At 50.3% G+C, this 17,857-nt stretch overlaps 1 protein-coding gene across 1 annotated transcript in view; it reads left to right on the top strand.

Moving 5' to 3' along the window:
* Positions 1-9,206, top strand: part of LOC140406771 (uncharacterized) — a 104,459-nt gene extending 95,253 nt beyond the window's left edge. Inside the window, exon 11 of the mRNA XM_072494705.1 lies at positions 7,722-9,206. Within this exon, the coding sequence (XP_072350806.1) occupies positions 7,722-8,122 (401 nt within the window). The 3' untranslated portion in view covers positions 8,123-9,206. The remainder of the gene's footprint in view (positions 1-7,721) is intronic.
* The last annotated feature ends 8,651 nt before the right edge of the window (positions 9,207-17,857 follow it).

The following is a 17,857-nucleotide window of genomic DNA, read 5'->3' as shown; positions in this document are numbered from 1 at the left end:
GAATGAAATACCTGCCCCACCCATCCTTTGCGTAGTCTGACCTGGTCTATCAGTTTCAAATGCATCTCCTGTAGCATAACCACATCTGCCTTGAGTTTCTTTAGGTGTGCGAGTACCCGTGCCCTCTTTGTCGGCCCGTTCAGCCCTCTCACATTCCACGTGATCAGCCGGGTTGGGGGGCTCTTTACCCCCCCCCTTGTCGACTAGCCATCCCCTTTTATCCAGCTCCTCACCCGGTTCCCACGCAGCTGTGTCCCCCCCAGGCGGTGCCCCCCTGCCCCGCCCACCCCACCCCATACCAGCTCCCCCTTCTCCCCAGCAGCAGCAACCCAGTAAACCCCCCCTTTCACCCCACCCCCCCCCGCTAGATCCCCCACTAGCGTAGTTGCACCCCCCCATGTTGCTCCCAGAAGTCAGCAAACTCTGGCCGACCTCGGCTTCCCCCCGTGACCTCGGCTCGCACCGTGCGACGCCCCCTCCTTCCTGCTTCCCTATTCCCGCCATAATTATCATAGCGCGGGAACAAAGCCCGCGCTTCCCTTTTGGCCCCGCCCCCAATGGCCGACGCCCCCAGCTCCTCCACCTCCCTCCCTCCCTCCCCCACAACATGGGGAAGAGAGAAAAGTTACCGGGTCGCAGGATTAACAACATAAAAATCATCTCTCCCCCCTTTTTCCCCCCTCTTCGCCCCCCCATATTCGCCCCACCACTTTGTCTCAAACGTTCTTTTTTATAACCCACTTATTCCAATTTCTCTTCAACAATAAATGTCCACGCCTCATCCGCCGTTTCAAAGTAGTGGTGTTTCCCTTGATGTGTGACCCACAGTCTTGCCGGCTGCAGCATTCCAAATTTGACCTTCCTTTTATGAAGTACCGCCTTGGCCCGATTAAAGCTCGCCCTCCTTCTCGCCACCTGCGCACTCCAATCTTGATATACGCGGATCACCGCGTTCTCCCACCTACTGCTCCGAGTTTTCTTTGCCCATCTGAGGACCATCTCTCTGTCCTTATATCGGAGGAATCTCACCACTATGGCTCGGGGAATTTCTCCAGCCCTCGGTCTTCGCGCCATCACTCGATATGCTCCCTCCACCTCCAACGGACCCGTCGGGGCCTCCGATCCCATTAACGAGTGCAGCATCGTGCTCACATATGCCCCGACGTCCGCCCCTTCTGCACCCTCGGGAAGACCAAGAATCCTTAAATTCTTCCTCCTCGCATTATTCTCCAGCACCTCCAGCCTTTCCACACACCTTTTGTGTTGTGCCTCGTGCATCTCTGTCTTCACCACCAGGCCCTGTATATCGTCCTCGTTCTCGGCAGCCTTTGCCTTCACGACCCGAAGCTCCTGCTCCTGGGTCTTTTGCTCATCTTTTAGCCCTTCAATCGCCTGTAATATCGGGGCCAACAGCTCCTTCTTCATCTCCTTTTTAAGCTCTTCCACGCAGCGTTTCAAAAACTCGTGTTGTTCAGGACCCCATATTAAACTGCCACCTTCCGACGCCATCTTGGTTCGTGCTTGCCTTCCTTGCCGCTGCTCTAAAGGATCCACCGCAATCCGGCCACTTTCCTCTCCTTTTTCCATCTGTGTCCAGGGGGGATTCCCTTCTGGTTTACCGCATAGTGCTTTTAGCCGTTAAAATTGCCGTTGGGGCTCTTATTAAGAGCCCAAAAGTCCGTTCCACCGGGAGCTGCCGAAACGTGCGACTTAGCTGGTCATCGCCGCACCCGGAAGTCAATGGGTGAGATTCTTAATGAGTACTTTGCATCGGTATTCACCAAGGAGAGGGACATGATGGATGTTGAGGCTAGGGATGGATGTTTAAATACTCTAGGTCAAGTCGGCAGAAGGAAGGGAGAAGTTTTGGGTATTCTAAAAGGCATTAAGGTGGACAAGTCCCCAGGTCCGGATGGGATCTATCCCAGGTTACTGAGGGAAGCGAGGGACAAAATAGTTGGGGCCTTAACAGATATCTTTGCAGCATCCTTGAGCACGGGTGAGGTCCCGGAGGACTGGAGAATTGCTAATGTTGTTCCTTTGTTTAAGAAGGATAGCAGGGATAATCCAGGGAATTATAGACCTGTGAGCTTGACGTCAGTGGTAGGCAAACTGTTGGAGAAGATACTGAGGGATAGGATCTATTCACATTTAGAAGAAAATAGACTCATCAGTGATAGGCAGCATGGTTTTGTGCAGGGAAGGTCATGTCTTACAAATCTAATAGAATTCTTTGAGGAAGTGACAAAGTTAATTGATGAGGGAAGGGCTGTAGATGTCATATACATGGACTTCAGTAAGGCGTTTGATAAAAGTTCCCATGGCAGGTTGATGGAAAAAGTGAAGTCGCATGGGGTTCAGGATGTACTGGCTAGATGGATAAAGAACTGGCTGGGCAACAAGAGACAGAGAATAGTGGTGGAAGGGAGTGTCTCAAAATGGAGAAGGGTGACTAGTGGTGTTCCACAGGGATCTGTGCTCGGACCACTGTTGTTTGTGATATACATAAATGATCTGGACAAAAGTATAGGTGGTCTGATTAGCATGTTTGCAGATGATACTAAAATTGGTGGAGTTGCAGATAGCGAGGGGGACTGTCAAAGAATACAGCAAAATATAGATAGATTAGAGAGTTGGGCAGAGAAATGGCAGATGGAGTTCAATCCAGGCAAATGCGAGGTGATGCATTTTGGAAGATCTAATTCAAGAGCGGACTATACGGTCAATGGAAGAGTCCTGGGGAAAATTGATGTACAGAGAGATCTGGGAGTTCAGGTCCATTGTACCCTGAAGGTGGCAATGCAGGTCGATAGAGTGGTCAAGAAGGCATACAGCATGCTTGCCTTCATCAGACTGGGTATTGAGTACAAGAGTCGGCAGGTCATGTTACAGTTGTATAGGACTTTGGTTAGGCCACATTTGGAATACTGCGTGCAGTTCTGATCGCCATATTAACAGAAGGATGTGGATGCTTTAGAGAGGGTGCAGAGGAAGTTCACCAGGATGTTGCCTGGTATGGAGGGTGCTAGCTATGAAGAAAGGTTGAATAGATTAGGATTGTTTTCGTTGAAAAGACGGAGGTTGAGGGGGGACCTGATTGAGGTCTACAAAATTATGAGAGGTATGGACAGGATGGATAGCAACAAGCTTTTTCCAAGAGTGGGGGTGTCAATTACAAGGGGTCACGATTTCAAGGTGAGAGGGGGAAAGTTTAAGGGAGATCTGCGTGGAAAGTTTTTTATGCAGAGGGTGGTAGGTGCCTGGAACGCTTTGCCAGCGAAGGTGCTAGAGGCGGGCACAATAGCATCATTTAAGATGCATCTAGACAGATATATGAACGGGCGGGGAACAGAGGGAAGTAGATCCTTGGAAAATAGGTGACAGATTTAGATAAAGGATCTGGATCGGCGCAGGCTTGGAGGGCCGAAGGGCCTGTTCTTCTGCTGTAGTTTTCTTTGTTCTTTGTTCTTTGACAATCTCTCCCTTAATATCAGCAAAACTAAAGAGCTGGTCATTGACTTCAGGATGCGAAGTGTCGTTCACACACCTGTCTGCATCAATGGTGCCGAGGTGGAGATGGTTGACAGCTTTAAATTCCTAGGTGTAAACATTACCAACAATCTGTCCTGGTCCACCCACGTCGACGCTACGACCAAGAAAGCACAACAGTGCCTATACTTCCTCAAGAAACCGAGGAATTTCAGCATGTCCACATTGACTCTTAGCAATTTCTATAGATGCACCATAGAAAGCATCCTATCTGGCTGCATCACAGCCTGGCATGACAATTGCTCGGCTCAAGACCGTAAGAAACTACAGAGAGTCATGAACACTGCCCAGTCCATCATGCGAACCCGCCTACCACCCATTGACTCTGTCTACACCTCCCGCTGCCTTGGGAAAGCGGGCAGCATAATCAAAGACCCCTCCTATCCATGTTATTCTCTCTTCCAACCTCTTCCATTTGGCAGGAGATACAAAAGTCTGAGAACATGGACTAACAGATTCAAAAACAGCTTCTTCCCCACTGTTACCAGATTCCTGAATGACCCTCTTGTAAACTGAACTGATCTCTCCAAGCATCTTCTCTACTGAGTAGTACTACACTCCGTATGCTTCACTCAATGTCTATGTACTTACATTGTGTATTTATCATTTGTCCTATGTTTTTCATGTATAGAACGATCTGCCTGGGTGGCACAGAGTGTCTCGGTGCACTTGACAATAAATCTAAATCTAAATCATCTCTATTATCATTTACCATTTCTTCTTCTTTCTACAAGTTGTTCTTTCAATTATTCTCTTATTTATTTTGTTCTTTTCTGGCCTTCACTGACCTTCTCTTAAATTCCTTTCCTTTTTATTTTTCCATCATGATTTTCTCAGTCATTTTTCTTTCACTCCCTCTGCTTATTATTCTTTTTCAATTTAACATTCCTCTAACTGTTGCAGTGCAGCTTCAGCCCTCACAAATCTTCAATAATTGGGAAAATTTCCAGGTATGTCCTCCTACAAAAAGCTGAAAAAATGCAAGTCAATTGCTGTCTGATCAGTCTCCTCACAGTCACCAGTAAAAGTGATGTGATGTGTCATCAGTGTTATCCAGCAACATTCAGCACCAATGACATGTTCACGGTTGCTGAATTTGGGTTCTGTCAGAACCACTTGATTCCTGAAATCATCACATCTTTAATCCAGACATGAGTGCAAGAGCTGTATGCTATAGGAGAGGTGAGAGAAGCTGCACTTGATATCAAGGCAGCATTTGACAAAACAAGACACCAAAGGTCTCTAGGAGAAAAAAATAGATCAATGGGAAACAATTCAAAGGCTGGAGCCGTACCTAATGCATTCGGAGACAGCTGTGAGTGACAAGAAACTAATCAGAGCAATCCCAGGGTATCACTGCAGGAGTTTCTCAGAAAAACGTCCTTGGTCTAAGCATCTTTAGCTGCTTTACCAATGATCTTTCCTCTGACAAAAGATCAGGTATGTGGGTGTTGCTGGTTAGGGCAGCATTTATTGCCAATCCCTAGTGCCTGCTTCTCAATGATTCCACAGAGTTAAGTTTCATTCATCAGGATTTGCTTAATGTTAAAGCTTGCGCTGACAAGTGTAACATTTTGTGTCACGAATGCAGGGCAATGACCATCTCCAGCAAAAAAAATCCCAATCGCCTCATCATGTTCAAATGTGCCACTACAGCTAATTTCCCACCCCAATATATTGAGGGTCACCATTGACCAGACACATAACTGGGCTGTGGTTACTGGGCCGCAGATGTGTATTATGTGATAAATGGCTTACTTCTTACTAACATATTTTGTAGACTGGCCGAAGTAAATGATGAACTACAGAGCATCTAATTTAAATTTATTTTGGAACAACTGCGTGATAAAGATAACTAAGATAAATAAAATAATAAACTACTAAGACTAATTAACTATTGTAGAGCTACTGTAAAGTACATCCATCCCTTAGCACAACCTACTCCCAACTCCCCAGCCACAGGATCACGTGGTGGGTTAACACTACCACCTAGTGGTCAGAGGTCATGCATAACATTATGTACAGACTAGCTTTTTGCATATCATCACACCTACACCATAAGGCACAAGTCAAGAGACTGGTGGAATACTCACTCCTCACCTGGATGGCTACAGCCACAACAACATCCAGAAACTCAACATTATCCAGAAAAAAAAGGTAATCTCGATCAGTGTCATAGTCAACTGACTCAAAATCTACCCCTTTCATTACAACATGCCAGTAGTAGTTTGATCTACAGGATGTACTGCAACATCTCACAGAGGTTACTTTGACAGCACCTCCCTCTCCTGCAACCCCTACCACCAAAAAGGGTGAAAATAATGTCACAAGCACCACTACTCCAAGTTCCTCACCATCCTGACTGGAAGATGTATTGTCATTCTTTCATTGTCACAGGCCAATATCATGGTGTAACTCGACTGTCAAAGAACTATCACTATAAGTGCTGCGGTAGTTCAAGGAAAAACCAATCAGCACCTTCTGAGAGCAACTGGGGATGGTCGCCAAATGAGCCTCAAAAAGAATGCCTACACCCTGAGAACAAAGTATGAAACAAAATGAAAGTTGCCATAGTCCCCGAGGACCATAGGCTGCTTTCCCCTTTTGAGAGAGGGCTGACTGGTGGTGATTTGACCTGAGAGTCACCATACCTCAAGAGAGGGACACGGTTGAGAAGGCGAGGCTTTTATGCTTAACCTCAGTTGGTACACAAATTGAACACGTACTGTTGGCTCGCATCATGAACCAGCCGTCCAACCAACTGAGCTAACTGACATCCTGAGAACAAAGTGTACTTTTAATAGAAACATGTTTGCATGGAGTCAATTACAACACTGAAATTGCAATTCTATTTCAATAAGTACACAGATGCAGCTCAGATTTATGAGCTATGAACGCGAGTAGCTCACAAGAAGTCCAGCATTCACGTTTGCACCTGGAAAGCCAAAATATATCAAATTTTACTTCAGGAACAATTTTTGGTGGGTGAATTTTTATTTTGGTTGTAAGTTTACCATCCAGGGAGGAAATAAAGAGACCTGTGCTGCTGGTTGGCTTTGCACCTGTTCATGACAGAAAAAGCTGTCAATGTGTGTGGCCCAGAGACCGCCTGCTGATCGCAGGTAAGTCTGTGGAATCAGCTACTGGGCTGTCCAAAAGGGTTCTCATGATCGTGCAAGGCTGATTGCAAAGGGCTGAGATTTTCTGCTGGAGAAACATAGAAAATAAGTGCATGAGTAGGCCATTCGGCCCTTCGAGCCTGCACCACCATTCAATATGATCATGTCTGTTCATGAAAATTCCCCACTCCCGCTTTCTCTCCATACCCCTTGATCTCTTTAGCCACAAGGGTCACGCCCAGCTCCCTCTTGAATATACCCAATGAACGGGCCCCAACAGCTTACTGTGGGAGAGAATTCTACCAGTTCACAACTCTGAGAGAAGAGGTTCGTCCTCATCTCAGTCCTGAATGGCTTACCCCTTATTCTTAGGCTGTGACCCCTAGTTCTGGACATCCCCAACATCGGGGACATTCTTCCCACATCTAGCCTGTCCAGTCCCAGCATTGTGGTTCTTCTTGACTCCATCAAGAAATTAAATTATTTAAAAAAATAAATTTAGAGTACCCAAGTATTTTTTTTACAATTAAGGAGCAATTTAGCGTGGCCAATCCACCTAACCTGCACATCTTTGGTTGTGGGGGTGAAACCTACGCAGACATGGGGAGAATGTGCAAACTCCACACGGACAGGGACCCAGGGCCGGGATTCGAACCCTGGTCCTCAGTGCCACAGTCCCAGTGCTAACCACTGCGCCACATGCCGCCCTAAGAAATTAATTTCTGACTTTATTTCAGCCTCTAAAATTAATATGTATAAACTATCCAACAGTCCAGGGGACAAAGAGCAGGCAAATATCTATTTATGCTTACACTCCTTATTGACTGATTTGCCTTCTTTGAACTTATTTGTTTTAAAGGATTGGATTGCCGTTAGCCCAATTACCTGATTGGTTTACTAAACAATAGGAATATTGATTTGTCCTTTATTCTGACCCATATGGTTGCACAAAAGAAGCCCACATTGTCATGAAGTTTGGCACTCTTGCTCTGGCAGCTGAATAAAAAGGGTCTCAGAAACTACCGGCAATAATGTTTGTCGTTTTTTTGTCAGTTTCAGGTCTTCAGTTTATATTTGGGGAGCAGTATGCTGAAGTAAGCTCCCCACTCTGCAATGAAAATATGTCCGAGTATCCTTCTCAGACCAAACTTGAACTATCCTCCATTTTAAAAGATTTAAAGGACCCATCTCCAGGATCTGATCTCAAACCAGAAAGTGAGAATAAAGTAAACGAAGTACAACTCGTGGTTGGAAACACTTCTGAAAATCAGCAAAGTCTACAAAGAAAAATAGAGGATACCACAGAGAAAGAAAAAAAGAACGCTAATTCTTCCAAGCCCTGTGGTGCTAATATTGAAAATCAAATTTCAACTTCAAAAAGGAATCAGCAATTCTTCCACGGAAAAGTAAAGCGTCTCCAATCGTGTCCTGTTACTGCAATCACAAAGAAATAAAGGCATTGAGAGTTTCTACGAGGTATATCAACTCTCAGAGTCGATTTAACAGCCTCCTGATGAAAGTGCACTGCAGGGATAACCAGCCTGCTGGTATTTCTAAGGTTCAGTTTACACCATGCTGTTACAGTCCATTTGGACATAAAAGTCCAATTAGGGAATGGTAATGCTAATTGCATTTTACAGCATTGGTTTAACAGGGTGATAATATTTGAATACTGGTTTGTGTATTTAAGAGGAATTTAAGCCATTACTTGGGTGAGGAGTATGTTGGAAGAATGATGCAACTTATTTTAGGGAGACAGCAATTCATTCATCATTTTGCAGCCTGTTTAACCTAAATAACTTAACTCTTGCAGACCAAGCCCTAATTTAGTACCGATTAGTGCAATTAAATGCATATTCCTCTCATGCATTCATTCCCTCATGCATTTCTCTCCGACAGGACTGAAATCTGGTTAACTCTGCCGTATTCTAATGGGCACTGAGTCAAAAAGCATCAACACAGGAGCTTAGCAAACACATTTTTAAATTGATGTGACATGAACTCATTTTGGATTGCATTACAATGCAGGTAGTTCATTACTCTGTGCACATTTAATGAATACGCAAACAATTTAAGGAGATAATCAGCCCTCACTCCTGGAACTTAGTAGCAAACCCACTGAAGAATATTGTAACCCTCCAAATATCTCCCAAGAGGAAAGAATTGATTAAACTTTCCAGAAAAGTCTAAATTTCCACACAGGATCCTGATTCCTGGAGTATTGGCTTTACATAATCTGTTTGCAAGGTTAATTTGAAAGAGAAAGGGAGACACTGTTCACACAAGTGCCAAACCTACAAAAGTAATTTTGGAACCAACCTGCAATTACAGATGAAGCAACTACAAAGTATTGCATGTGGGCATGGGAGTGCGGAATTTAATATCCCGTTTGGTGGGGGTATTTAATCCGGTGCACCAATGGTGTATGGAGACGTTGCCGCCTTCCTGCCTTTGCCTCAGTTGAGTCTGTAATGGGATGGCTCATGGACAGCTTGCCCTCGTCGGTATTCAGGCAACAAGTGGTACCAAGAATTTCCAACAACACCCTTCCCGCTGGCTGGAATGGAGGGAAACTCACCTCCGCTTGGAAGCACTTCAATTATTCACCAACGAGTATCGGGCCAAATCACCTGGCAGTTTGGGAGCTGATTCATTCGCCCCTCTATCAGCTGGAGGGTTCGAAGGTCATATTTGAACGCCAGTGCAACACTACATCTCAATCTCTCCAACCCACCTGACTTCACGAGACTATTCGAGATGTCAGGAAGTAGGAAGAAAAAGGCGAGACGCCTCAAAATGAAGGCCGTGCCCCAATTAAGCTACCAGGTCCTCAATGATTAGAGGGGGCAGGTTCACAGGCATGTCCTGTACCTGAGGGATGGTTCAAGGTAGCACAGCAACCTCATGTACCTTGGGCAGCACACTAGGATAGTAGTTAGCACTATGGCTTCACAGCGCCAGGGTCCCAGGTTCGATTCCCGGTTTGGGTCACTGTCTGTGCGGAGTCTGCACGTTCTCTCCGTATCTGCGTGGGTTTCCTCCGGGTGCTCCGGTTTCCTCCCACAAATCCCGAAAGACATGCAGTTAGATAATTTGGACATTCTGAATTCTCCCTCTGTGTACCCGAACAGGTGCCGGAGTGAGGCGACTAGGGGCTTTTCACAGTAACTTCATTGCAGCGCTCATGTAAGCCAACTCGTGACAATAAAGATTATTATAAAAAAAACCTCAGAAGCACCATACAGTGCAGGAAGAGGATAAATGATCTCTTTCTCATCCACTCCACCAGGGTAAGTCCTCTCTCCACCCCATCCAGTATCAAATTCTCAGCATGGCATCTGTCATAATATACACCAGGATATCACAGTGCAGACACACACACTGATGGACACACAGCAAGACCAATCAACACACACAACACCACAGCCAATCACCAGTTAGAGCACACTCACTATAAAGACAGAGGGCATCAGTTTTCACACTCATTCGGGATGCAGCCTCTCAGAAGGACAGAGCTTACAGCTTACAACATAGATCTTCACCATGTGCTGAGTGCATAGACTGGTTAGGACAGACATAGGTCTTTAGTTTAATCTAACATCGTGTTAGCCCACAGTGAAAGTATGTTCAACAGTTTCTAGCTCAATAAAATAGTGTTGTACTATTTCAAGTGTTGGTAGCCTGTCTATGTTACTGCTAAGGTAAAAGCAGTCTCCACAGATCCAGAGTACCCAACACATCATAGTACCAGTAGTTGAGGGATGTTAGAACTCCTTAGACCTACCTGCAAGTGATCTGCCTTCCACCAGCATACAGCCACACTGCAAAATGGACAGCGTCCGCCCGCCGCCGCCGCTCCGCATCACCGGTAACCTAGGGGCCAGCTGGAAGATATTCTTTTTTTTTTTTAAATAATTTTTAATAAAGGTTTTCATAAAATATCAATAACAAAATGAGAAAAAAAAAGAACCCAACAGGGTTAAGTACAAAACACAATCCAGAAAAGCAACCCCCCATACCCCTCCAACCCTGTACATAAATAATAAATTAGCATTAACACCCCAACTTAACACAACTGGTATATACACCCCCCTGGACCCTCCAGTGCAAGTAACAAAAACAGAAATAGAAATAATGTAAACCCCCCCCCCCCCCCCACCCCCCCGAGCTGCTGCTGCCATTGACCAATGTCTATCGTTCTGCCAGGAAGTCTAAGAACGGTTGCCACTGCCTAAAGAACCCTTGTACCGACCCTCTCAAGGCGAATTTCACCCTCTCCAATTTAATGAACCCCGCCATATCGTTGATCCAGGATTCCACGCTTGGGGGCCTCGCATCCTTCCACTGAAGGAGAATCCGTCGCCGGGCTACCAGGGACGCAAAGGCCAGAATACTGGCCTCTTTCACCTCCTACACTCCCGGCTCCTCTGCCACCCCAAATATTGCAAGCCCCCAGCCCGGTTTGACCCTGGATCCTACCACCCTCGACACCGTCCTCGCTACACCCTTCCAAAATTCCTCCAGCGCTGGGCATGCCCAGAACATATGGGTGTTCGACTCATCCTTGTCCCGGTCATATGTGCCCTGTGCAGCATCTTAAACTGTATGAGGCTGAGCCTCACGCACGATGAGGAAGAGTTCACCCTCCCCAGGGCATCTGCCCACGTTCCTTCCTCAATTTCCTCTCCCAACTCCTCCTCCCACTTGCCTTTTACCTCCACCACCGAGGCCTCCTCCTCCTCCTGCATCACCTGGTAGGTTTCCGAGATCTTCCCCACTCCCCCCCCCCCCCCCCCCCCCCAGCCCCACCCCCGAGAGCACCCTGTCCTGTTCTGTGTGGGGCAGTAGCCGCGGGAATTCCATCACCTGCCGTCTGGCAAACGCCCTTACCTGTAAGTACCTGAAGGTGTTCCCCGGGGGGGGGGGGAGCCCGTACTTCTCCTCCAGCTCACCCAGGCTCGCGAACTTCCCACCCACAAACAGGTCCCCCATCTTTCGTATCCCTGCCCTGTGCCACCATGAAAACCCTCTACCTGTTCTTCCTGGGGCGAACCGGTGGTTCACCCGTATTGGGGTCCACGCCGAGGCCCCAACTTCCCCCCTATGCCGCCTCCACTGCCCCCAAATTTTGAGTTCAGCCACCACCACCGGGCTCGTGGCATACCTCTTTGGAGGGAGCGGCAGCGGCGCCATTGCCAGCGCCCCCAGACTCGTACTCACACAAAACGCCGTCTCCAGCCTCTTCCATGCAGTCCCCTCCCCCTCCATCACCCACCTGCGCACCATCGTCGCATTAGCGGCCCAGTAGTACCCACAGAGGTTGGGCAGCGGCAATCTCCTCTGTCTCTACTTCGCTCCAGGAACACCCTTCTCACCGTCGGAGTCCCTCGCGCCCACACAAGCCCCAATATACTCCTGTTAACCCGCCTGAAAAAAGCCTTCGGGATAAACGCGGGGAGGCACTGGAACAGGAACAAAAACCTTGGGAGCACCGTCATTTTAATTGAGTGCACCCTACCCGCCAAGGACAGCAGCAACGCGTCCCACCTCTTGAACTCCTCCTCCATTTGCTCCACCAGCCTTGTAAAGTTAAGCCTATGCAGGGCCCCTCAGCTCCTGGCCACCTGGACCCCCAAGTACCTGAAGCTCCTCTCCGCCCTTTTAAGTGGGAGCTCGCCAATCCCGCTCTCCTGGTCCCCTGGATGAACTATGAACAGCTCGCTCTTCCCCATATTGAGCTTGTAACCCGAAAAGTCCCCGAATTCCCTAAGAATCCTCATGATAATGTTCAAAAGCCTCCGCACATTCGCGTTCAACTGTCTCCCCTTCACAAACCCGGTCTGGTCCTCATGGATGATCTGCGGCACACAATCCTCAATCCTCGTGGCTAAGACCTGTGGTAGTGCCAGGTATGCGGTACCTGAGAGGCTGATGACCATTGGTTAAGACCCTGGAGTCTACCATTGGCTGTGTTACATAGCTTCGCCCTGACAGGCGGAGTATAAGAGATGGTGCCGTCCCAGCAGCCTTCACTTTCTGTACCGAAGCTGCTGGGGAACAAGGTCTAGTACATTAAAGCCTTCAGTTATGGAATCACTTTGTCTTGAGTGTAATTGATCGCGCATCAATTTAATACACTAGAAATAAGCTGGAAGGATGGATCTCCGAATCAAGCCGGAGTGCCTTCAACTCAGCCCCCACACGGATACCTCGGCTGCAATATTTAAACACTGGCTGGCGTGCTTTAAAGGCTATCTCGAGACGGCCAGAGGCACCCCCTCAGAAGGACAGAAAATGCATCTCCTGCGCTCAAGGGTCAGCCCTGGGATCGACACCCTTATCGAGGAGGCGGAGCACTATGACGCCGCGATCGAACTATTGGAAGGACATTATATCCGCCCTGTTAAATCAGGTCTACGCCCATCACCTGCTTGCTACGAGACGGCAAAGCCCCGGGGAATCATTGGAAGATTTCTACCGGGCGCTACTGGTGCTGGGCCGAAACTCTGGCTGCCCGCAAGTTTCGGGGAGTGAGCACATGGAACTTTTAATCAGGGATGCTTTCGTAACAAGTATGAGCTCCTCAGATATCCACCGAAGACTCCTAGAAAGGGACACCCTGGGACTTAGAGAGGCACGGGCCCTGGCAGGGTTCATGGACGTTGCCTACAAAAACGCGCAGGCCTATGCGCCCGACTGCGCGGCGGTACCCTGGGCTGCGTGGCACCCCTCAGCGGCAGCCCCACAGACCTTCCCCCTGAACCCGCAGGCTTGCGCTACGAGACGGCCCGCTAATGCCGCCGGGCCCCGCTGTTTCTTCTGCGGGCAGGCGAATCATCCCCGCCCGCACTGCCCGGCCCGCACCGCCACCTGCAAAGGGTGCGGCAAGAAGGGCCACTTTATGGGGGTCTGCCAGGCCCGCGCCGTGGCCGCGGTCTCCAGCAACTCCGGACCGCCGCCGCAACCCCCGCTTCAGGCGCCGATCGGCCAGCGCTCACCGCCACCCCTCTATCCTAGGGCCACGTGCGACCCACGGGCGCAGCCATCTTGCCCCCCAGACCCCACGCTGGATGGGTGGGCGCCACCATTTTGTCCATCCCCGCCGCCATCTTGTTCATCCCCGGACACCATGTGCGACCCATGGGTGACGCCATCTTGGATGGAGCCCCAGGCCCCCAGCACAGCCGACTACACGCTGCCCGACCAGAACTCGCAACTGCTTTATCTGGCCTCGGTGTCGCTGGGCCAAAGTCGACCCCGGACACTCGCAAAGGCTACAACGACGGTCCTCATCAACGGCCACAAGACATCTTGCCTGATCGACTCTGGGAGCACGGAAAGCTTTGTTCACCCCGACACAGTAAGGCGCTGTTCACTTGTAACCCACCCTGTAAAGCAAAGGATCTCCCTGGCCTCTGGGTCACACTCGGTGGAGATAAAGGGGTCCTGCCTAGCGAACCTCACTGTCCAAAGCAGGAGATTCAACAATTTCCGCCTGTATGTCCTGCCGCACCTCTGCGCGGCTACCCTCCTGGGGTTGGACTTCCAATGCCACCTGCAAAGCCTGACCTTTAAATTCGGCGGCCCTATACCTCCCCTTACTGTTTGCGGCCTCGGGACCCTTAAGGTCGACCCGCCTTCCCTGTTTGCAAACCTCACCCCGGATTGCAAACCCGTCGCCCCCAGGAGCAGACGGTACAGTGCCCAGGACTGGACGTTCATCAGGTCAGAGGTCCAAAGGCTGCTGGGGGAAGGGGTCGTCGAAGCGAGCAATAGTCCCTGGAGAGTACAAGTAGTGGTGGTAAAGATCGGGGAGAAGCATGGGATGGTCATTGACTACAGCCAGACCATCAACAGGTTTACGCAGCTGGACGCGTACCCTCTCCCCCGTTTGGCCGACCTGGTAAACAAGATCGCACAATACAAGGTCTTCTCCACGGTGGATCTCAAGTCCGCCTACCACCAGCTACCCCTCCGTAATAGTGACCGTAAGTACACTGCCTTCGAAGCAGATGGGCGGCTCTATCAATTTTTAAGGGTTCCCTTTGGTGTCACTAATGGGGTCTCGGTCTTCCACCGCGAGATGGACCGAATGGTTGACCGGTACGGCTTACGCGCAACATTCCCGTATCAGGATAACGTCACCATCTGCGGCCATGACCAGCAGGACCATGACACCAACCTCCACAAATTCCTCCAGACCGCGAAAATCCTTAACCTGACATCCAATAAGGATAAATGCGTGTTCAGCACCGACCGCCTAGCCATCCTCGGCTACGTAGTGCGAAATGGAGTTATAGGCCCCGACCCCGAATGCATGCGCCCCCTTATGGAGATCCCCCTCCCTCACTGCCCCAAGGCCCTGAAGCGCTGCCTCGGGTTTTTCAGCTATTATGCACAGTGGGTCCCCAACTACGCAGACAAAGCCCGACCCCTAATCCAATCCACAACCTTCCCCCTGTCGACGGAGGCCCGCCAGGCCTTCAGCCGCATCAAAGCAGATATTGCAAAAGCCACGATGCGCACCATCGACGAGTCCCTCCCCTTCCAGGTCGAGAGCGATGCGTCCGACGTAGCTCTGGCGGCCACCCTCAACCAAGCGGGCAGGCCCGTGGCTTTCTTCTCCCGTACCCTCCATGCTTCCGAAATTCGCCACTCCTCGGTCGAAAAAGAGGCCCAGGCCATAGTAGAAGCTGTGAGACATTGGAGGCATTACCTGGCCTGCAGGAGATTCACTCTCCTCACGGACCAACGGTCGGTTGCCTTCATGTTCGATAATGCACAGCGGGGCAAGATAAAAAAAACAACAAGATCTTGCAGTGGAGGATCGAACTCTCCACCTACAACTACGAGATCTTGTAACGTCCGGGGAAGCTCAACGAGCCTCCTGATGCCCTGTCCCGCGGCACTTGTGCCATTGCACAAGTGGACCGCCTTCGAGCCCTCCATGAGGACCTCTGCCACCCGGTGGTCACTTGTTTCTTCCACTTCATAAAAACCCGCAACCTGCCCCACTCCATCGAGGAGGTCAGGACAGCCACCAGGAATTGCCAAATCTGCGCGGAGTGCAAACCCCACTTCTACCGGCCAGAGAGGGCGCACCTGATAAAGGCTTCCCGTCCCTTTGAACGCCTCAGCATGGACTTGAAAGGCCCCCTCCCCTCCACCGACCGCAACACGTATTTCCTGAACGTGATTGACGAGTACTCCCGGTTCCCATTCGCCATCCCCTGCCCAGACATGACCACAACCACCGTCATCAAGGCCCTCCAGGGTATCTTTACACTGTTCGGTTTCCCCGCGCACATACACAGTGATAGGGGGGTCCTCCTTTATGAGCGACAAACTGCGCCAATTCCTGCTCAGCAAGGGCGTCGCCTCGAGCAGGACGACCAGTTACAACCCACGTAGAAACGCCTTCACATTCTGTACCAAAGCTGCTGGGGAACAAGTTCTAGTGTATTAAAGCCTTCAGTTATGGAATCACTTCGTCTTGAGCCTAATTGATCGTGCATCAAGACCTTCGCCAGCACCTTAGCATCTACATTTAACAAGGAAATCGGTCTGTAAGACCCACATTGCAGGGGATCCTTGTCCCGCTTCAGGATCAAAGAGATCAGTGCCCGGGACATCGTCGGGGGCAAAGCCCCCCCTCCCTTGCCTCATTAAAGGTTCTAACGAACAGCGGGCCCAACGATCCACATATTTTTTATAGAACTCGACCGGGAAACCGTCCGGCCCCGGTGCCTTCCCCGCCTGCATGCTTCCTATCCCTTTAATCAGCTCCTCCAGCCCAATCGGGGCCCCCAATCCGGCCACCAGTCCCTTTTCCACCTTTGGAAACCTCAATTGGTCCAGGAAGCGGCGGATCCCTCCCTCCTCCCGTGGGGGCTCGGATCGGTACAATTCCTTGTAAAAGTCCCTGAAGATCCCATTTATGCCAACCCCACTCCGCACCACACTCCCTCCCCTATCCTTAACTCCCTCGATCTCCCTAGCTGCGTCCCGCTTCCGAAGCTGATGCACCAGCATCCGGCTTGCCTTTTCCCCATACTCGTAGACCGCCCCCTGGGCCTTCCTCCACTGCACCTCCGCCTTCCTGGTGGTCACCAGGTCGAATGCGGCCTGGAGGCTGTGCCTCTTCCTCAACAATCCTTCCTCAGGCTCCTCTGCATACCTCCTGTCTACCCTCACCATCTCCCCCACCAGCCTCTCCCTCTCCCCCCTCTCCCTCCGCTCCTTGTGGGCCCTGATGGAGATCAACTCTCCCCTCACCACCGCCTTCAGTGCCTCCCATACCATCCCCACTCGGACCTCCCCGTTGTCGTTGGTCTCCAAGTACCTCTCTATACTTCCTCGGACCCGCTCGCTCACCTCCTCGTCCGCCAACAGCCCCACCTCCAAGCGCCACAGCAGGCGCTGGTCCCTCTCCTCCACCATCTCCAAGTCCACCCAATGCGGGGCGTGGTCCGAAATGGCTATTGCCGAATACTCAGTATCCTCTACTCTCGCTATCAGCGCCCTGCTCAAAATGAAAAAGTCGATTCGAGAATAAGCCTTATGGACATGTGAGAAGAATGAAAATTCCCTAGCCCCCGGCCTTGCAAATCTCCAAGGGTCCACCCCTCCCATCTGATCCATAAACCCCCTCAGCACTCTCGACGCCGCCGGCTTCCTACCCGTCACAGACCTGGAGCGATCCAGTGCAGGATCCAACACCGTGTTAAAGTCTCCCCCCATTATCAGGCCCCCCACTTCCAAGTCTGGGATCCGACCCAACATACGCCGCATAAAACCCGCATCGTCCCAGTTCGGAACATACACATTGACCAGTACCACCCTCTCTCCCTGCAACTTACCACTTACCATTATGTACCTACCGCCATTATCTGCCACAATGCTCGACGCCTCGAATAACACCTCCTTTCCCACCAAGATCGCCACCCCTCGATTTTTGGCATCTAGCCCCGAGTGAAACACCTGACCTACCCACCCTTTCCTCAGTCTTACTTGGCCTGCCACCTTCAGGTGTGTCTCCTGGAGCATAACCACATCCGCCTTGAGCCCCTTCAGGTGCGCGAACACGCGGGCCCGCTTAACCGGCCCATTCAGTCCCCTTACATTCCAAGTTTTCAGCCGGAGCAGGGGGCTACCCGCCCCCCTCCCCCGCCGACTAGCCATGACCCCTC

Source organism: Scyliorhinus torazame, chromosome 2 (assembly GCF_047496885.1).
Source record: "Scyliorhinus torazame isolate Kashiwa2021f chromosome 2, sScyTor2.1, whole genome shotgun sequence".
Classification (NCBI taxonomy): Eukaryota; Metazoa; Chordata; class Chondrichthyes; order Carcharhiniformes; family Scyliorhinidae; genus Scyliorhinus; species Scyliorhinus torazame.
The sequence above is the reverse complement of the archived record's forward strand: the minus strand, read 5'-3'. Positions and strand labels throughout refer to the sequence as shown.